This window comes from Terrapene carolina, unplaced genomic scaffold (assembly GCF_002925995.2).
Source record: "Terrapene carolina triunguis isolate 2854851 unplaced genomic scaffold, T_m_triunguis-2.0 Scaffold231, whole genome shotgun sequence".
Taxonomy (NCBI): Eukaryota; Metazoa; Chordata; order Testudines; family Emydidae; genus Terrapene; species Terrapene triunguis.
The window spans coordinates 15042268-15064772 of record NW_020664582.1 but is presented as its reverse complement, the minus strand read 5'-3'; the positions used below and the strand labels follow the sequence as shown (position 1 = coordinate 15064772).

Below are 22505 nucleotides of genomic sequence, written 5' to 3'. Positions count from 1 at the left end.
GGGATTCCACAACCTCCCTTGGAAGCCTCTTTCAGATATTAACTACCCTTAATAGTAAGAGAGCTTTTCCTAATATCTAACCTAAATCTCCCTTGCTGCAGATTAAGCCCATTATTTCCTGTCCTGTCTCCAGTTGGCATGGCGAACAGTTGATCCCCGTCCTCTTTATAACAGCCCTTAACATATTTTAAGACTGTTATCAGGTCTCCCTTCAGTCTTCTTTTCTCAAGGCTAAATGTTCCCAGTGTTTTTACCTTTTCCTCCTAGGTCTGGTTTTGATATTTGTTGCTCTCCTCTGGACTCTCTCCGGTTTGTCCACATTTTTCCTCATGTGTGGCACCCAGAATTGAGCACAATACTCCAAGCGGAGGCTTCACCGGTGCCGAGTAGAGTGGGACAATTACCTCTCAGGTCTTGCATACGACACTTCTGTTACTACGCAGCAGAATGATATTACCTCCTTTTTTTTTTTTTTGCAACTGTTGACTCATATTTGGTTTGTGGTCCACTATAACCCCTAGATCCTTCACAGCAGTACTACCATCTAGCCAGTTATTCCCCATTTTGTAGTTGTGCATTTGATTTCTCCTTAAGTGTAGTATTTTGCACTTATCTTTATTGAATTTCATCTTGTTGAATTCAGACCAATTCTCCAGTTTGTCAGTCATTTTGAATTCTAATCCAGTCCTCTAAAGTGTTTGCAACCCCTTCCAGCTTGGTGTCATCTGCAAATTTTATAAACACACTCTCCACTCTATTATCCAAGTCATTAATGAAAATATTAACTAGTACTGGATCCAGCACTGACCACTACCCAACCCCTTCATTCCTTTGGACGAAGGAAAAGCAAGCCCCAGGAATAATTTCTTTTTTGTTGTAGGAAAATGAGGCACATAAAAAGACATTGCACCCCCAAAAATCTCAAACTCTCAGTAGTGGGACTGTTACTATGAGGAAGCCAGGCTTCACAGTGATAGGGAAACTTGGACTAGCTAAGGAAACTGCCTTGTGGACACCAATTTAGAGATGGGAGGTCAGTTGAGTTTCAAATTTCTCTTTTCCTGAGGGAGAGACCGAGATTCTAGTCTCAGCCTGTGCAGAGAGAACTTGGGGAATGTACAGTTTTTTTACAGGAAACAAACCAGACACAAGGGAGAAAAGCCCAATGAGATGCTCTGAGTGACAGAGAGATTCCTTGAGTGGGGGTGACAGAGAAAGGGTAGAACTTGTTTCACGGGTTCTGGAAACTCAGGAACATGCTGATAACCAAACCCCTGATATGAGCACCAAACACCATGACAAACTACACAACCAGATGAAAGCACTCTGGCAGAAACTGGATGATAGGACACATGTAGCCCAGAGCGGCTGTCTGAGCAGCAAGAATGAAGCAAGCAAGTAGAGATCATCCTTGGAAAGATGAGGAGGCTTCTATAAGTGAAAGGCCCCCATGTTTTGGATTTAAAACTCCTACTTCAGGAATAAGGCCACCAGGAGCTGGTCCACATCACTGCCAGTGGGCATAATTGGGCCAGGATACCTTGTGGCACAAATACAAAGGAAAAGGCAAGTTCTTCGAGTGATTGTTCATGTCCATTCCAAGCAGGTGTGGACATTCCAAGCAGGTGTGTGCGCGCCGCGTGCACGCCAGCTGGAAGATTTTACTCTAGCAGCATCCGTAGGGTCAGCTTCGGCGCCCCCTGGAGTGGCGCCTTCATGGTGCTGTATATAGGGGCCAGCCGACCCTCCACCCCCTCAGTTCCTTCTTACCGCTGGTGACGGCTAGCTGGAACTTTGCTTGCTCTTCAGCAATCGTGGCAGTGTTCCGTCGTTGTTGTAAATAGTTAGTTTGTTGTTTACTGTTAACTTAGTTAGATAGTAGTTGGGGGTTTTCCCCAAGTTTTCGTCACCCCGCTGGGTCATGCCCGGGTCCCCAGGGTTCAAACTCTGCCGGGACTGCGGGAAATTCATGCCGAAGAGTGACCCGCACTCTTTGTGCTTAAGGTGCCTAGAGGAGAGTCACCAAAGAGATAGGTGCAGTATCTGCAGGGCTTTTCGCCCCAGGACTCTCAAAGACAGAGAGCAGAGACTTAAAGTCCTCCTAATGGAGGCAACCCTGTGGCCGCAATCAGATCCCGGGCCTACCGAGCCGGCACCTAGCACTTCATCCTCGGTGCGCAGTGCCCTGGCACCGGCGATAAGTCGTGAGGCCAAGGGCCCCAAACCCCAGCACCGGAGAGAGTCGGCACACAAGAAACCAGCCTCGATGAGACATCGTTCCCCATCGCCAGTGCCGGTTAAAAAGAAGAGACCTGTGAGGGAACACTCCCCCCACCGGGACTCTAAGGGGCCGGCGCCGTCCACGAATGCTACAGGACAGTCCGCGCCGCAGACCCATTCGGCCATCCTGTTGACTCCCGCCCCGGAGAGAGTACGGTCGAGTCCGGACAGGCCTAGATCCCCGGGTATGATGATGGAAGTGCGCCTCCCATCGACGCCGGAGGCGTTCGAGGCCGCCTCAGACCTCTTGAGCCTCCCGGTGCCGGCATTGCTGCACTGGTGCAGAGAACCTCCGGCTACCGCTCGACCCCATTATCAATCTAGGGGCAAACCGGCAATGCTCTCGCCGCGCCACTCTAGCGGCACCGGTGCAGACAGCACCCTCTCCGGCGACAGTGGGTACCGCGCCTCCTATGTCCTCCTACTCAGAGACTTTGGACTCGGAGGTGGACTCGTATCGCTCTAACAGATCGAGGAGTAGGCGATCGTCCTCGCGTACGAGTACCCAACTGTACCCACCGCAGTGGCAGCAGCAGTGGCAACTGCCCCCCCAGTGGCCGTTCTGGACGCCGTGGGCCTACCACCAGTCAGTGGGTCAGGCGTATGGACCCCGCTCACGAGCCGCATCTGTCTCTTCGACGTCGGCGGCCCTGCCGCTAATGCCACCACCACCAGCACCGCCGTCTGACAGGAGTGTGCCACAAAGGGACACGGCACCGCTCAGCCAAACAACGGCACCAACGGGGACCTTGCTCCCAACGCCATAGGCACCGTCCAGCACGTCCGGTGTCGACCCCGGTACCGGCCGCGGTGCCGCATCCTGAGCCCGCACCGGCCGCACAGCCTGAGTACCGTGTGCCGCAGGCCCTCGTAGAGGGAGAGGGGGTAGATGAAGGCCCTCTGCAGGGGATCTCTTCCTCCTCATCTCCGGATGAGGCAGTAGCGGGAACTTCAGCGGCACCGGCCCTAGAGGACAATAGAGTCCTCCAACAGCTTCTTACTCGAGCAGCCCAAAGCCTCTCGATCCAGACTGAGGAGATCGAGGTGGATACAGATCCGGTGGTGGACATCCTGACCCCGTCGGGCCCGTCCAGGGTAGCCCCACCTCTCATAAAGACCATTACGGACACAACCCGCACCTTGTGGCAAACTCCAGCCTCATTGGCCCCTACGGCTAAAAGGACTGAGAGGCGATATTTTGTTCCATCCAAGGGCTATGAACATCTTTATACACACCCTCCCCTGGACTCCCTAGTGGTAGATGCGGCCAACCAGAGGGAACACCAAGGGTTTCAGGGAGCTACCCGCAAAAATAGAGAGGCCAAAAAGTTGGACCTATTCGGGCGCAAGGTATATTCAACGGGGGGGGGGCTGCAGTTGCACATTGCCAATCAGCAAGCCATAGTGAGCCGGTATGGACATAACACGTGCTCGGCTTTGTCTAGGTTTGCGGACCTCCTTCCACAGGAGTCGCGAACCGAGTTTTCAGCCCTGGTTGAAGAGGGGAGATTGATTACCTGGGCTTCCCTCCAGGCGGCCTTGGACGCTGCCGATTCAGCCTCACGCACGTTGGCGACTGGTCTGGTCATGAGGCGCGGAGTCTGGCTTCAAGTTTCTGACCTCCCTCATGAAGTCCAACAAACGATCCAAGACCTCCCCTTCGAAGGGCCCACGCTCTTCTCGGAGAAGACTGATAAGAGGCTTCATAGCCTAAAGGATTCACAGACCACCCTCCGTTCATGAGGCCTACACACCCCGGTCACCCAGCGTAGGCAGTTCAGGCCACCACAGGTCCCACTGCCGTACCAGCCTCAAAATCGAGGGGATGCCTTGCGCAGAAGGGCAAGGACGGGCAGGAGGAGGCAACAACAGCAGCCCTTCGGCCAGTCATCTGCCCAACCAAGGCCTACACGGGGCCTAGACCACCATTTTGATGTCTTGGTCGAGGACGACCTCCCAGTCAGAACCCTGGATCCGTCCAACCTTATCTTCTCGTCACGTCTGTCCCCCTTCTATCGTGCTTGGGCCCGGATCACATCGGACGCTTGGGTGCTTCGCACGGTAGAGAGGGGATATTCTATCCAGTTCTCCTCCCTCCCGCCCCATCAGCCCCCCTCCCCGTTCCTCTTCAGGGACCCCTCTCACGAGCAACTTCTCCTTCAAGAAGTTCAGTCCCTCCTCGCATCAGGGGCAGTAGAGGAGGTTCCTCAGGAGCTACGGGGCAGGGGCTTCTACTCTCGCTATTTCCTAATACCGAAAGCGAAAGGGGGCCTCAGACCTATTCTGGACTTGCGGCGTCTCAACAAGTTTGTTAAGAAGCTCAAGTTCCGCATGGTCTCCCTGTCCTCCATCATTCCTTCCATGGATCCAAGAGACTGGTATGCTGCCCTTGATTTAAAGGACGCATACTTTTACATTGCGATAATCCCTCAGCACAGACGTTACCTCAGGTTTCTCGTGGGCAATGCTCATCTACAATTTATGGTTCTGCCCTTTGGTCTGTCAGCAGCCTCAAGGGTCTTCATGAAGTGCATGGCAGTCATGGCAGCCTTCCTGCGCAAGCAGGGGATTCAGGTGTTTCCTTACCTGGACGATTGGCTCATCAAGGGCAGGACCAAGGCGCACGTGGAGGCTCAGGTGGTCTTTACCAGGCAGACCTTCCTTGAGCTCGGCCTCTTACTCAACGAGGCCAAGTCCACACTATCTCCAACCCAAAATATCGAATTCATAGGGGCAGTTCTGGACTCGACACACTCCAGGGCATATCTCCCAGAGGCCAGATTCCGGACTATGTCCAACATTATCCTCGGCCTCCAATGTTACCCGACCACCACAGCAAGAAACTGCCTCAAATTACTAGGGCACATGGCGGCATGTACCTACGTGGTGAGACACGCCAGACTCAGACTGTGCCCACTCCAGTCCTGGTTGGCAGGGGTTTATTGGCCAGTCAGGGATTCCCTAGAATCAGTGGTGACGTTACCTCGGTCGGTGTTGGATTCCCTTCAATGGTGGCTCGACCCGCGGGAGGGCCTTTCCTCGACCCCGAGCCCTCCCTATCCCTGGTAACGGACGCATTGGATCGGGGATGGGGTGCACATCTGGGCGGCCTCAGAACTCAAGGCCTTTGGTCACGAGAGGATCTTTCGTTGCACATCAATGTCGGGGAATTACGAGCGGTGCGCCTCGCATGCATAGCCTTCAAATCCCAGCTGGCAGGCAGGTGCATTTCGGTCCTCACGGACAACACTCCAACGATGTTCTATATCAACAAACAGAGTGGTGCTCGCTCCTCTCCCCTGTGCCGGGAGGCCCTCGCATTATGGGACTTTTGCGTACAGAATGTAATTCACCTGACAGCATCCTACCTCCCGGGGACGCACAACGGGCTTGTGGACGCCCTCAGCCGCTCGTTCCAGGGTCACGAGTGGTCTATCCGCTGGGATATAGTACTCTCAATTTTCCGGCTCTGGGGTCATCCCCAGGTGGACCTGTTTGCCTCCAGCGAGAACAGGAAGTGTCGTCAATTCTGCTCCCTCATGGGACGCAGTCCGGGGTCTCTAACAGATGCCTTTCTCCTCTCTTGGGCAGACGGGCTATTTTACGGCTTTCCCCCGATTCCCATGGTTCACAGAGTAATCCTCAAGGCCCGCAGAGATCACGCTCGGCTCATCCTGATAGCGCCTGCGTGGCCGCGCCAGCACTGGTACACGTCTCTCCTGCACATGTCTATGCGGGTGCCCCTCAGGTTGCCCCTACTACCGGACTTGATCACACAGGATCGCGGTCGCCTTCTTCACCTGAACCTGGAGTCGCTCCACCTTACAGCCTGGATGCTCCATGGCTAAACCCCGTGGAGATGCAATGCTCTCATCAGGTCAGGCAGGTCCTTCTTGGCAGCAGGAAGCCTTCAACAAGGACCATGTACTTGGCCAAGTGGAAGTGCTTCTTGCTTTGGGCCACACAACGGGGTCATGCTCCCTTGCTCGCCCCGATCCCTCTTATCCTGGACTATTTACTATATCTCAGACACCTGGGACTGACTGACTCTTCGGTTCGAGTACACCTTGCTGCCAATTCGGCATTCCACCCTGGAGCAGGGGGTACCTCAGTGTTTGCAAACCCGCTCGTTGGTTGCTTCCTCAAGGGCCTTGACAGGTTGTTCCCGCACATTCGTCAACCCATCCCTGCTTGGGACCTCAATTTAGTCCTGTCCGTCCTCACAGGCCCACCCTTCGAGCCGCTGGCTTCGTGTTCGCTGTTATATCTTTCATATAAGGTCACGTTCTTGGTGGCTATCACATCAGCCCGGAGAGTGTCGGAACTCAGAGCTCTAACATCTGAACCTCCATACACCGTCTTCCACAAGGACAAGGTCCAACTCAGCCCGCACCCAGCGTTCCTCCCAAAAGTGGTTTCCCCATTTCACATGGGTCAAGACATTTTTCTCCCGGTGTTTTATCCGAAACCGCACTCCTCTGCGAAGGAGCGTAGGCTGTATTCCCTGGACGTTCGCAGGGCTCTCGCGTTCTATATCGAAAGGACAAGATCCTTCAGGAAATCAACCCAACTTTTTGTCGCCGTGGCCGACAGGATGAAAGGGCTCCCGGTCTCGTCACAGCGAATCTCGGCTTGGATCAGAACCTGCATCCGGGAGTGCAACAGGCAGGCCAATATACCAGCCCCGCCTATCATGGCCCATTCCACAAGAGCGCAGGCCTCTTCCGCTGCGTTCCTGGCCCGGGTCCCGACGCAGGAAATTTGTAGAGCGGCCACCTGGTCCTCAATCCACACCTTTACAGCGCACTACGCCATCACGCATCAGGCCAGAGATGATGATGCCTTTGGCCGTACAGTACTCCAGTCTGCAGTGACCTCCGACCCCACCGCCTAGATTCAGGCTTGAGAGTCACCTGCTTGGAATGGACATGAACAATCACTCGAAGAAGAAAAACGGTTACTCACCTTCTCGTAACTAACTGTTCTTCGAGATGTGTTGTTCATGTCCATTCCAATACCCGCCCTCCTGCCCCTCTGTCGGAGTGTCGGAAAGAAGGAACTGAGGGTCGGCTGGCCCCTATATACAGCGCCATGAAGGCGCCACTCCAGGGGGCGCCGAAGCTGACCCTACGGACGCTGCTATAGTAAAATCTTCCAGCTGGCGGGCACGCGGCGCGCACACACCTGCTTGGAATGGACATGAACAACTCATCTCGAAGAACAACAGTTACGAGAAGGTGAGTAACCGTTTTTTGGAAGCTGCAGTTGGAGAAGATGGCCCCAGATGATAAGGAGAAATCTAAGAACCATATTAAATGGAACAGGGCCGGCTTTAGGGCGATTCAGCCGATTCCCCGGAATCGGGCCCCGCGCCCTTAAGAGGGCCCCGTAACGTCCCGAAGGAGCTGCCGCCGAAGTCCCGGCACTGTCGTCGTCGTCAGCTCAATCGTTGCCGCTGTCTTCGGTGGCATTTCGGCGGAGGGTCCTTCCTCCGCGGCAGCGATTGAGCTGCCGCCGAAGATAGCGGCAGAACTTCGGCGGCAGCTCCTTCAAATCGAGCCCCCGCGGTGCCTAAAGCCAGCCCTGAAATGCAAGAACAAACACAAGATCATGATCACAGATGTGGAAGAGCACCTGTATCACAAAGAAGAACAGCGGCTGGACTTGGGGATAACTTGCAGGAAGCATGGGGAAGACTCCACCCATCCGCATGACCAGATAGCTGAGCTGCAGACTCATGTTGGAGATCTTAAAAGACAGCTGGCCCAGAAGGAAGAGGAAATGCAAGCAGCCGTGACTAAGATGGAAGAGGAAGAAAGCCAGAAGAACATGGCCCAGAAAAAAATCTGTAAATTGGAATCTCAGATTAATGAACATCAAGGACACCTTGAGTGAGTACATAGGAACAGAGCAAAAACCCAGAAGCAGCAGCTGAGGAAAAAGCTGAAGGTACTGGGAATGGAGCTAGAAGACATAATAGACTCCACTGCTCCATAGTGGGAACTCACATTAAAGTGGGAACAGAAAATGTCTTTCGTGAAGAAGACCCTGAATGATGAGACAAAGACCAATGAGGCACAAACCCAGCTGATAAGAGAGAGGCAGTTACAAGCTATGAAGGAGCTGACGGAACAGCTGGAACACACAAAGTGAGTGACAGCAAACTTTGAGAAGGCAAAGCAGGCTCTGGAGAGTGAGCAGGCAGAGAGCTGTTCAGTGAGGTGAAGATACTTCAGCAGTGCAAAGAGGACTCTGAGTTCAAGTCCAAGAAAGTACAAGTCCAGCGCCAAGATCTGCAGGTAAAATAAGTTGACTGTAAGAGAGTGTAGAGTGAGCTGGCTAGGAAAGTTACCAGACATCAGTGCAAGCTAAACAATGTCACAGGCCTTCTGAGCTGATCAGAAAGCACATCACTCAAGTCAGTGAGAGCTGCTTCTGGATGCTCAGGAGTGGTTGCAGGAGGAGAAGTGCCAGAAGCTGAGCCTCAGCACTAAGCCGAAGCAAATGGAGGAGGAGAACAGCTCCCAAGATCAGCAAAAAAAGAGCAGGAGACCATGAGATCCACCTCCTGAGTATCAGAGTTCCTCAGTTCTAGGAATGGAGGAGCAAAAATGTGGAGAAGAGAAGGTAGTGAAAGGACACAGTGTGTCTGTGGGGGAGGGGGAGGGCACTATTACTCACATAATATCATTGGTAGAAGAAGAACACAAGTGGATACAATTAAATGAAATCCTAAAAGCCTCAGGCAAGGCTGTGCAGACCTTTATAATTGACACCCCAAGAGGAAGCAGGATGTTGTTGTGGACGTTCTCAGTGTATGTGTGTATGTATCTGACATTTGCATTATTGATCATGAGTATTGATGTGGAAAGGTGGTTTATTTTGAGTCCCTCTACCTAGGAACAAAGGAATTGCCAAACTGGATCAGACTCATAGTCATCCTGTCCAGTATCATGTGTCTAACAGTGGTTAGCATCAGATGCTTCTAAGGAAGGTGCAAGAGACCTGCAGGAGGTAGATATTTGATAATTCCCTCCCATCCCCTGAAAGTCTCATCCCACCTCCAACTAGTTAAACCAATTTCTAAGCCCTGAAGCATGAGGATTTTATATCTCTTGCAAACATTTTTAAGCATTAACTACTATAATTTTGGAAATTCTTGTTATCCATATAAATGTCCATTCCCTTCAAATCTTGCTAAATTCTACAGTGAAAATGATAAAATTTAACCATAGATGGTGTAAACAGTTGTTAGCTCACTATTTTTTTAGCTCAGTGTGGATGGAGCCAAACTGTGTTATAACCAGTTATTTTAAAACATCCTTGCTTAAACCAGTATTTTCTACCAGGATTAAATCACTTGGTATTTTTAAACCAGTTATCATAGTTTGGCTCTCTGGGCCAAGCAGTAATACAGATGGAGCACCATCATATTTAACATCTCTGGGTAAACTTGTCTGTTTTCATACTGTGGAACAGGGCCTTCTGGATAAATTAGGTATTGCCCTTCATCTTTCCTTAAAAAAAGTATGTTCCTCTAATTCTAAATAGTTTAATGAGTTATAAAATGATAATGTAGATAAGGTTTTTCTTTATCCCAACAATTTAACATTTTTTTCCCAGTTACTATCTTTGTGTGTATCTAGGAATTCTTTCAATAAAAAGATTTAAAACCCAAAATAGGTACTATATAATTTGGGAAATGCAGGAGAAAGATATTTATTGAGCACGTGTGGTGTACCAGACTGTTCAGATGCAGATGTGCTCCCTGTTCCAGGGAGTTTACAAGCAAAATAAAATAATAGGCCATACCATTTATAACAAACTCAAGAACATTGTTGGAGCAGCAATATAAATATAACACAAACTCAACCACAGAAGTCCCATTTCAACCCTTTCATCAACTTCCTGCCAAATACAGATTAAAACTTGGGTCTTGTGGTTAACGAACTTGGGTCCTGAAGGTTAACAAATTTGGGCTGTTAGTAAAATAAGTTTTAGTATACAAGTTAACTTTCTTTCCTCACTATTTCTCAGTTGCCCTGAAAGGAATATGACAGATACTTTTGTTGTAGCTTGGCAAGCTCCTCTCCTTCCTGAAATGCAGATTTATAATTTTTACTGCAGTACTCCCCAACTATACAGTAATTACCTCTTACAGTGAAAAGTAACTAGGCCTCTTTTTCCTCTTTCTACAGTAATGGAAGACTACAATGTCATAAATTATGCTAAGTCACAACTACAATGGTATAAATAGCTTCTGGTACAGAAATGCAGAACCCAAAGGGTCACTTACGAAAATGTTTAAAAGCTCAGCTATTTCATACCTAATTCAACTTTTTTTTTTTTTAACAAGAAAATCTCTGCAGAAATTGGCATGAGTGAGTATTGCAAGATGTAGGGAGAAGTTGCTGCTTTAACCATCCTATTGCCTTAATTATTCCTTCTTTATGTTGTTTGATTTCCAGAGATATTTGTCAGTTTGGGACTATTTTACTGTGTTTTAAGTCATAAAATGGGCACTTCTTTACTTTATGGTCTACCAGAAATCTAGCCTGCTGAAGTCCCAAACCGTAACTTTTTTAAGGAAGGTAAATCCTATGATGACATTTAGAGTCTCTTTATTTTTAAAGGCTTGTTTGGGTCCTCTGCAACAGAAATATAAGTATTGATTGCTGAGGACCCCAAAATAATTTATTTTTAAATATAAAAAGTGTGTGTGTGCGCGCTTGCAGCGCACATGCAATGCATCCTCCAGGAATTTTGCCCGAAACTTACCTTCCTCAGTGAAAGCAAATTTTGAGGGCCTGAACTAGTTGAACAGTAATATCCTTTTTTAATTGTTAAGCTTAGAGGGGCTGAATTTTTTGACTCAAAAATGTGTTTTTAGAAAATAAACGTAAAAATAACCCATTAAACCATGAAATTATGTGGCTGTATGCAGCTGGGTCATAAATTAATTGTACTCAAGCAGGGTTGGGGAATAGCTTGCCTAAAACAGACAATCCTCTTTACTGATTGAACCTGTATGCTGTTTACTTTAACCCACTTGTCACGCAACTCACGGAAACCCGAAATTTAATTGTTTTATGAAGTGCTTCCTCATGTGTCAATGCCTAACTTATAGGCACTTTCAGTTATATTATATACCGTATATTTGAAAGATCTTTCCCAAAAAATTTCTAACAAAGAGCATTTGAAAGTGTGAAACTCCAGTTTAATGCAAATAAAGGGCTCACCTTCTCAAATAAGAGCCTTCTTAATGTGTGGGTTTTTTTGTTGTTGGGTTGTTGGGTTTTTTTTTGTTATACAGGCACCTCTTTAAAGTGTGTTGTTTTTTTTTTCTTGGCTGATGGCGTCTGTGGTTTTCAGAAATGTTATGACTACTGCAAAGCAGTTATATACTTTTACTGGTTACTATAAAATCAGCCTGAGTTTACAGCTTTCCTGATGTTGGTTTATTTTTTTATTTTATTTTATTTTATTTAATTTTTTAGTAAAAGGTAACATTTTAAAGCTGCAGTAGTGAGTGAAGTGCTTCTTAAAGCCAGTATTATGCCAATTTCAATCCTTTTAAGAAAAACTTTAAGGTCACCTGTAAAATACTGTAATTTATATACACCCCACACACATGCAGGCATTATGGTTTTAATTTTACCTTTTTAAAACTTTTTATTAAAAAGTTTCTTTGAATTTTATTTCTTTCCCCAAAGATACAGTAGAAGGAATTACCACTGTTGGTGTTGTACATAAAGAATTTGAATTGCATTTTCCAATCATCTTGATTGTATAAGTACAGTATAGGACAGCAAATATTACCGTGCTTTGGGAAATCGTTGGTGTACTGGTCTAGATTTCTCTAAAATTTACATTTAGTAAAGTAAATGTTTAGGCCTCACATTATCCTCCCATAAAGGATTAATGGTATTGCATCATCTCTGAGGGGAAAAAAATGAATTCAAATGAAAGGGGATAGATATGGGCAAAAAGGCCTGCACAGTAGGCAAAAGTAAACTGATTCTGCAGCTTATTTACATTAATTTTCTTAGTATGTTAATAAATATCATTATTTCAAAGACCAAAATAGAATATAGATCAAAATATCACGATATAATTTGCATTCCAATTTTCTGAGAGTATAAACTGAGTCGGATATTGCCGCATATGTAACATACACCACATGTCAGCTGTTTCCTGCTTCACTGCTGACAAGAGCCCCATTCATAACTCTCTTCTTTTTATCCTTTCAGTGAATAAGTAATTATTCAATATAGAAGGCAGGATATTTGGAACTGGCTATTTAATGTGGCAGCACACCGTAATGAAATCTGCTGTTACTGGCAACCTGAGAGGGGAATGTAACAATTCCAGCATGGCTGTAACTTTATCTGCTTTGACGGCCTGTTTATTTGGCACATCAGTGAACCTTTTATCCCAGTGAGTGACAGCTCCAGAAGGGTCACATTTACATCCATTCTATCATGTATTGTAATATTTAATGGCGGACAAGGTTGAGTGGGACTCAGGGTAATTTGAACTTGCTTTTCCACAGAGTGGAGGCTAAGAGACAGCTTGATCCCCAGTATTGTGGTGTAACACATTCCATGACTTAGCATTTGTTTATGAAGGATAATCAATTAAAAGCAGAGGGAAAAACTTTCAGCTGTCAAGTACAGTTTGTTGCTACTTGCGCCATCAAACTAAAAACGAAGTGCAAACTATTTTACACTGTTAAGACGTGCTGATCAGTTTTTCACTATTGCATGTACTTGTACAGACAAGATACTCTTCTTACAGATCTCTTAACATTTTCTTTGTATCATCTACATACATCCTAATTATTAGTCTTTCCAATAGTTTATGTTGTGGAAGAGATTGAGGAGGATGAGTTTCTCTGTGACAAAGTAATTGGAGTGAAAAAAACCCCCAGTTGTCCTGCTATTCCAAATATTTTTCCTGGATTCAGTTCTGTTAGTTAAGAATTATGAAACTCTTAAGGCGAAATGAGAGTATTCACTAGAATTGACTAATGGCATAACACCATGATGAGTGTATTACTAATGGAGTATATGCTTTGAAGCTAATTTAGTGAAATTTGATTTGCAGATGAAACAATATTAAAACAAAGTTTTCAGCATTAGTTTTAATTTGGTTGCCCAGTCAGGTCTTGATCCTACAAGGTGCTGCAGAGTCGTGTCCTGATCCAGCAAAGCTTTTAAGCACATGCTTAAATTTATGTATATGAGAAGTCTCTCTGACTTCAGTTGCACTATTCACATGCTTAAGTGCTTTACTGGATTGAGGCCAGAGTGCTCAGCACCTTATAGGATCAAGCCCTCAATGGAAAAGTAATTTCTTTTAGCTGGCAGTCAGTATATAAGTACTTGTTCAAATTAAGAAACATAATAAACAATCCTTTCCCCCCACATTAATGTTTCTCACTTTTTCTTCATTTGTCTGCTATGAAACAAAGGCTGCCATCTGGTTTGAAGACAGCGTGTGTCTCTTTTATAACATGCTTTTTTTTACTCAGTTCTTAAGGCCTGGAAACTCCTAACTCTAGGCGTCCTGCATAACTTGCTACTAAACTGTCCTGGCTTTTTTCATTGTAATAATTTGTCACAGGTAAATTAGAGGTAATTGGCCATGCTTGATGGCAGAAAATGAACCTAAAGTAGAAAAACTTTCCTAGTGCATTGTAAAAATTAGTTTAAAATTCTCTCTCTTTTCTGGCACAAAGGAATAAATAATTAAAATGTCATGTACAAAATAATGTTATTTTACTGGCATAGCACTTGAGTTTAACCACAATCTGGTTTGTTTAATTCCTGGAGAGACAGTGAACGGTACCAGTAAACCTTTCTGTATGTAAAATTAATAGATGGTATAACCAAGGACATGCATCAACTTTGCTACTAAATTTCGTATGTTGATTTCGATGGTAACATTTTAATTTCCATCAAAGTAATGGCATATTAACCTGGAAAATATTATGCTGACTGGCAAAGAATATATAAAGAAAAAAGCAGATGGAGAATTTGGTAATCACTTATGTTTTTTTACTTGAGAGATACTCTCTTTTCTATGATAACTTTTTAAAAAAAATTACCTGCAGACTCTCTTAGAAATTATTTTGAGATTTTGTAATGTTTTGTGTATACTTTTAACTTGAGTCCACTATTCAAAGTTTGATAGATTAATTAATGGGACGTTTTGAACCACCCTAGAGGAAAACTCTCAATGGTCAATATGGAGATTTAGTATATGCAGTTTGCAGTGGTAATGTCCTAATAAACTTTCCGTGTTTTGGTTACAGTCTCCTGGTCCCTGCACACAGTGTTCCTGTTCTTCTGCAAAAGAAAATGGTAAAAATGTTAGTAATGCAAAGAGGAAGGAAAATGGAGGAAAGCCACACATCCCCAAAATATTTTTTGGAACTCGAACACACAAGCAAATAGCTCAGATTACTAGAGAGCTGCAGAGGACAGTGTACTCCAGTGTCCGTATGACAATTCTTTCTAGCCGGGATCATACCTGTGTTCATCCAGTGGTATCCAGAAGTAGTAACAGGAATGAAAAATGCGCAGACTTGCTGGAAGGAAAAAATGTGAGTAGTTTTGTTTCAGAAAATGAGTATTAATTAAAAAATATTAATGAAAGATTTAGCTGCCTGAGCAGCTGGATTGAGTAACATTCTAACTTCTTAATGGCACACTGGTTGGAAGCCCTTTTGTAACTTCTAATTCATTTTGCATTAGACCATTAATCTTCAGTAAATCTTGATTCACAGCATCAAAATTTAAAAAGTGTAATAGTTTATGACAATATATGATTATAGTTTTAATTTGGGAGCTTAATTATAATTGCAATAACCTTTGCTTTCTCAAAACTTATTTCCTTTTTAAATTAAATTAAATAATCCATTCAGGCCTGATTTCTCTCTGCTTATTCTTTTATTTTATTTTATTGAGCGTATCTGGGCATTGAAGATGATTAGAATGCATGGGGGTAAAATTATTGTAATAATTCTCTAGTTGCAAAATTAAGAGGATAGGGACTTAATTACCTGTGTTATGTAAGTAGTAATTTAGAGCCTTTTCTCATGTGGATAACCCACCACAAATCCAGAACAAATAATCTGCTAATGATGCTAGCAGAGATACACTGTGCTTGCTCACCCTATGATAATAAGTGTTATTGATAACATAATTTGTTCATCATCATCTTGGTTAACCAAGTTTAGGATTTCTGCTTGCCATTTCAGAGTTGTTTTAAGAGTATCTTGTTTCCTTTCCACTTTTGCTGCCTGCATTTAAAATAAATAAATAAAACTAGACTGCAAAAGCACAGCAGAATTTATTTATTTACAGATAATCTGCAAAGCCTAACAAAATTGCCATCTTTTGCTGCTTCATAGTGTATATAGAAGTTCTGAAATGAATGTTCCAAAAAGTAGTGTGTTTCTGCTTGTTTACACATTTGAAATATCAGGTCTGGACTTCCCTGTTTTTGCTAGAGGACAAGAAAATAGTTGGCTTGGCTGCACTTCAGATTGAACAAGACTAAATCTTAAGAAATTGAGAGGGGACGGGATTTTTATATCACTGTTAACACCGTTTTGTTTTATAATACTTATTTTAATTCAAGCTGCTGACAAATACTTAAGAGAAAAGCTCTTTGTACAGGTTTCAATCCTTCCCTTATTCCCTGTTCCTTCAGTTGTGAGCTGAGCAACTCTTATTCCAGTTTTCTAGTCCTTCAAGAAGTCCTGCAGCAAAACCTTGATATTGATAGTTGTAAGGCAAGTAGAAAATTTTTTCCAGCTGCCTCTATTCCCTGTAAGGAAGCTAAAAAGGGCACACACACTTTTTTTTTCTTTGTTCGTCACTTTTAAAATATATCAGCACCACACATACATTGATCATAAATGTAGGAAGATTAGTTGGGAGTCATTATATGCCAAAAATAGTGTGTCTATAAGCAAATTAAAGGTTTTAATAATTATGTGTATGTACATCCAGTAAAAGGTTTTTGCTGGTTTCCAATGTACGACTCAGACTGTAGAAAACTATTGAGGCTGATAGGAACAGCTTTTGTTGTCTCCACTGGCAAATTGTTTTGAAGGATATATGGTCATACTGTACCTAGTTTCTGTTTTGTCCTCTTGTTGGGGCTTCAAGTTTATTTTGTATTCATCAAGTATAAGTGAGCATTTGCTTTTTATGCTCCCAAGCTCTAAGGGTAAATAGTAGTGGTAATGAGAGCCAATTACACTGTCACTTTAGGTGTCTGTGTTAACCAAGACTATATTACAGAAGTGAGCTGATAAGCAGATAACTGACAATTTGTGAGCGAAAAGGCACTAAGTGTGATAACATTTCAACTGACAATCTGCCCCTTAGGGTTGTGTTACACTGTTAAAAAGGGATGGGCTTTCCTGTTCATGTTATCAATCTTCATATGACTAGGCAGCCTTAATTGCCTCTAGTCTAAAGTATATCTTTCCAGGGATTTATTCTCTTCTTGGTGGTTTTGTTTACTTAAAAGTTCATCAAAGAAAAGATAGAATTCACAGCAACTAATTTTATAGTTAAAAAAAAACAAAAAACTATACTCAGATTGACTAGAACAGAGAAATAATAGTTGTTTAGTTATACCGTAGGGACACCAGTGTTAACCAGTATTAAAATTTTAAAATTCTCCACTCCTCCCTGTAATTCCAGGGTATTATCTCCAACCCATAAATTAAGATTTGCCTATCCAATCTCTCTCCTACCCCTCCAGAAAAAAAAAACAAATAAACCCAAACCAACCTCGAAATGATGTACTTGAACATCAGTGGAAGGACTGCTGTCAAAGTCATGAGCAGAACAACTATTATTTGCTTTTATTGTTAAACACGACACCCTCCTGAGCTATTAGCACAGAGGAGACATACAAATGAACAAGCTCAGGTGGATTCTAATGTGATTTAAATTCACTAGACATTTCTGGTTGGTAATTTGATGATTATAAGAAAGTTGATATATTGGTGGGTGGATGTGAATGTGCCATATTATTTTATTTTCTATCTTTCCTAGTTGAATTAACCATATGTATTTGGATTTATTAATTAATTGCTCATGATTTAGAATCCATCCCATCCTCTTCCACTGCCAGGGTTGCTATTTGTAAAATAGATTAAAATTTTCTTTGGGTTCACTGGGGCAAAACTCTGAAATGTACTTTACAGATTTAGGTATGATAGGTTATAGATCCTGTCATATTTGCCTGCTTCGTTTCTGCCATTATATTTGTTGTTGTTAAAGTCCAAAAGATAACAAGCACTTTTTAAAATACCTCAGCGATTGAGATGAAGTAAAAGATTACAAAATAAGAGGTTTTTTTGTTTTGTTTGTTTTACAAAAAAATGTAAGTTCACGTGCATCATTGTTCCTAGTACAATATTTTGTTTTCAAACTTGCACATATTTCCTTTTAGGGTGGGTCCTGTGTTTACTACCATGGTGTCCATAAACTTAGTGAACATCATGCTCTACAGTTTGCACGTAAGAAGTGTCAGGCTTGGGACATAGAAGATCTAGTAAGCCTGGGAAAGAAGCTACGTGCATGTGCGTATTTTGCTGCTCGAGAACTCATGGTGGGGGCAGATATTGTATTTTGTCCTTACAACTACCTGCTGGACCCACAAATAAGAGAGAGTGTAAGTATATTTGTAAGTAGGGCTTGGTCTAAACTACAAACTTATGTCAGTATAATTATGTCGCTCAGGAAAATCCACACCCCTTTGCCACATAGTTATGCCGACCTAACCATTGGCGTAGACAGTGCTATGTTGACAGAAGGGTTTCTCCCATCGACCTTGCTACCGCCTGTTGGGAAGGTGGATATCTATGCTGAAGGGAGAAACTCTCCTGTCGGCCTAAGTAGTGTCTTTACTAAGTATTATAGTGGTGCCTCTGCAGTGTTGTAAGAGTAGACAAGCCCTAGATTTTGTTTGTTGCATTGACTGAAGTTAAAGCGCGATGAATAAAGAATGTGATAAAGGCACATGGTCAACTTAAAGCCACATTCCTGTCTGAATACTTGCTAGTGTTACAAGTAACATCTAAATTAAAGAGATTAAAGAATATTTTTCTTTTCTTTTGCAATTTCCTTATTTTGTACATATGACAGTACCTCTGGTAATAGTCAGTTTCACTGTTTTTTCCATTGTAGCTAATCAGTTGTGTGGATTTTTTACACAACAACAGAAGAGAAACTTCTAGGATGGCATAACTACAAAAAGTGGGCATGGGGGCTTAGCGAAGGTGTAAAAAGTGAAAATACTTTTATTTCATTAAAAAAAAAAATCACATTTCAACCTGTCTGTCCTTTTTGCTATTAATTATACAGTACCATAAAAGTACATTTTACAAACTCTCTGCCCCTATAGTATTTACAGGTAAGGACCAAATTCTGTCATTTATGCTGGCACCAGGTTTCAGTTTTGTGAAAAACCTAGCTAGTTCCTATGCTACAGAAATTCTGTCAGGCTCTAAAAAATCACTTTTCATTGCTTGTACAAGTGACACAATTTGGACAGATTTTTTTTTAAACATGAACCTACTGGCTGTTGTTTACTCATTTTACTGGACAATTGTTGTCTTTTGCAGATGGAGATTAACTTAAAAGACCAAGTAGTCATTTTAGATGAAGCTCATAATATTGAAGATTGTGCACGGGAGTCAGCCAGTTACAGTGTTACAGAAACACAGTTGAGATTTGCTCGAGAAGAACTTGATATCATGGTCGTCAACAACATCAGACGGAAGGACCATGATCCCCTGCGGGCTGTGTGCTACAGTCTGACAAAGTAAAGCCTATTTAAAACAAACAAACAAACAAAAAACCTACTGTTTATAGTTCTTCTATGAATATCATGTACTAGAAGACACACTGCATAATTGACAAGAAGACTTACAGATATACCTCAAACGCTATAGTCCACAAGCCAGACCTCTTGTTTTTCTCATTTTGGGCACCCAAGAAGGATTTGTGGCATTTATGAAAATTAATTGTTTAATGGATCACGGGAATATTTTCAAAAGTCCGATTTCCAGAAGTAACTTAGGCTCCTAAGTGCCTAACTCACTTTTTTCAAAATGGGATTTAGGTTCTTAGGTCATTCAGGTGCTTTTGAAAATTTTACTCCAAGACTTGGGCAAATCCATCTAAATTTTCTGTGCATTTCCCCATCAGGCCAATCACAGGGATTTTGTGAGAATTAATGTTTGTAAAATGCTTTGTGAGCCTTCTATGGAAGGTGTTATATCAGTACAAAGTAGTGTTAAGTCAGCATTAGAGAAACTTATGTTCCCAGAGGAAATCTTCCCCCTTAAGGTAGAGAAAAATTCTATGCAAAGTGTTTCAAGTGTTGTGAGAGTACATCCTCTGCTGGTTTAGTAAAAGACAATTGGAGTTTGCTTTAACTAAAGGCAGGGCAGGTAGCAACGCCTAGTTAAGGCTACCCAACACTTATCATTTGCCTGTAATTTTGCCAAACACAAATCGTTTGGGCTGATAAAATTTCCCAGGCAGGATGTCTGCCTAAGGCTGAATTTTTTTTTTTTTTTTAAATTTCACCTAAAATAACTCAGCCGTTTCTGAGAACAAGGTCAGGGAGAAATGTTCTTTTTCCCTGGTTAAAAAAAATAAAATCTTACAACTGTTTTGCTGAGAATCTCTAGTGCCTCCATGCTTCAGAACAGGGACAATTTGTCAAGTGGGGACACCTTGGTGTCAAGCATCCCTGTGAAAATTTGCCCAAATCTGGTATAAGGCTCTGAAAAATTGCAGTGTGCACATGCTGAATAGAGACATTTTAGTGTTTGGCAGCTAAATTCTCCAAAGATTCTGTCTGCACTGATCATGTGCTACCCTCTCACAGCTTCTGTCTGTGGCCAGACTGTGCTTGTTTTGGCCCCACAGACCAACTAGGCATGCTCTCTCCCTTGGCTGCAGGAGCTACATAGGACTTTACCTGCAATTGTTCTTTCCAGTAGCCACTGTGAAGCCATGCACAGGAACTGAGAGCAGGGGGAATCCTGTTTTCTCAGTGCTCTCCCTGCTGGTGCCCATGTGTTGTGGAGTGGAAAGAGGCAGCAACCTAACTTGAATGCACAGTGGCGAGGAACAGGGGCAAGGCATAAGGGATAGGAGCCTGAGGGGAGCATGGTGGGGTTAGGAGCAAGAACTGGCAGGGAGGAACAAGGACAGAAGATAGGGGAGGGGAGAGGAAATAAGAACAAAGGGGGAGGCGAAGGACAGGAGCTATGGAGTGGAGAAGATCAGAATGGGTGAAGAAGAACATGGACAAGAGTTGGGGGCAAGACAAGGAGACAGAGCAGGTGGGCAAGGGCAGGAGTTGAGTGAGAGGGGGACGAGTGTAGGATCTGGACAAGATGGGTATAGAAGCAGAAGGGGCAGGGAGAGGCTGGGAGAACAGTGGCAGAGGATCTATAACCACTAGAACTTGGAACTGAACCTGTTATTGATGAGTCTTAACATTCCTTTGCTGTCTAGCAAATAGCTGTGAAACCCTCTGGTAAAATGTCTCTCTCTGTTTCCATCTCCTTGTGCCAGGTCCTCAGAGAAGTAATAGCCTTCTTCTGTTACCAGTTACTCCATTAGCTTAAGTGGTAGTGGATAGTGTTGTGGATCTAAAGATCCCAACCCTGCTGATGTTATGGAGGATGCATGTGGTCAGGGGTGAAAGTAACGCTGAAGACTTACCGGTATGGGGGCGGGGTTGGAGGGGGGTCAGTGTCCCCCAGCCATCCCTTCCAAGCTTCCTGGCCCACGCCACCTGGGGCTCCAGTGGTGATTTAAAGGGCCCAGGGCTCCGGCCGCTGCCACAGTAGCAATAGTGGCGGTCGGAGCCCCGGGCCCTTTTAAATCACCGGTTCCGGGGCAGCTGTTTCCCCCCTCCCCCCCATCGGCAGCCGGGAGGGGCAAAAGGGGCAGTGACATTAAAGCCAGCTGAGTACGGGCCAGTACCAGTGGCCACTTTTTACCGGTACACCGTACCGGCTGGCTTTTACCCCTGCATGTGGTTCTACGTGATGCAATTTTGTTTTTTCAGTGTTTAAGTTTTTTAAAAATTTAGGTATTTTTGGTTAAAATTTCCTACATTAAAAGAATGCTAAGGTTTCAGAGTCGAGCACTTGCCTGTATAATCTGGACTTTTTGAGGAGCCTGAGAATAAGGCCGCCTAGGCCCCCAGCAGCCCACCTGCTTGAGAGCTGGGCAGCTTGTGGAATCTAGAACATAAGAATGGCCATACTGGGGCAGATCAATGGTCTATCTAGCCCAGTTTCCTCTCTTCCGATAGTGGCCAGTGCCAGATGCTTCAGAGTGAGTGAACAGAACAGGGCAGTTTATCAAGCGATTTATCCTAGTCGTCCTGTCCCAGCTTCTGGCAATCAGAGGGCTAGGGACACCCAGAGTATGAGGTTGCATCCCTGACAGTCTTGGCTAATAGCCATTGAAGTTTCTTTCCTTCATGAACACATCAAATTCTTTTTTGAAGCCAGTTATATTTTTGGCCTTCACAACATCCCCTGGAAGTGAGTTCCACAGGCTTATTGTGCATTGTGTGAAGAAGTATTTCCTTATGTTTGTTTTAAACCTGCTGCCTATTAATTTAATTGGGTGACCCCTGGTGAAGATGTAAATAACGCTTCCTTATTCACTTTCTCTACTCCTTTTTTATAAACCTCTGTCATATCTCCCCTTCGTTGTCTCTGGGCAGTTTGCGAGTCATGGAGACGTGGATGATAGTCTGACAGAATATTAAAATTTTCCTGCAGAAAGTTAATTTTCTGCCAGAAAATTATTCCACAGAAAATGCCCAATGAACTCGAAGGGAGAATGGAAATTTCTCTGCTCCTGCTACAGAGTTTCTATGTGATGTTGAGCAAGTCACATAAATCAAAAAGCAGCCAACCTCCACCACCCACCACCATTTCATTCTCTTTTGTGTTTTGACTGTACAGTGCCATATATAATAGCTGCTACTGTAATTTAAATAATAAATAACTGGTACCCAACTGTGCATGTCCAAATATTCCAATTAAGTAATTGCCTCCTTCATCAGAAACCTATCTGAACAGTGGAATAACAATAAGAAATAACAAAAGTGGCTTTGTTTATATTAACTGAGCTTATCTTAATTACATTTGGGAC

General features: G+C 43.9%; 1 protein-coding gene across 1 annotated transcript in view; it reads left to right on the top strand.

Annotated features, from left to right (window-relative positions):
* Positions 1 to 22505, top strand: part of BRIP1 (BRCA1 interacting protein C-terminal helicase 1) — a 115166-nt gene that overhangs the window by 23543 nt on the left and 69118 nt on the right. The window contains exons 7-9 of the mRNA XM_029912529.1: positions 14597 to 14887; positions 17761 to 17982; positions 18935 to 19134. Coding sequence (XP_029768389.1) covers positions 14597 to 14887; positions 17761 to 17982; positions 18935 to 19134 — 713 coding nt within the window. The remainder of the gene's footprint in view (positions 1 to 14596; positions 14888 to 17760; positions 17983 to 18934; positions 19135 to 22505) is intronic.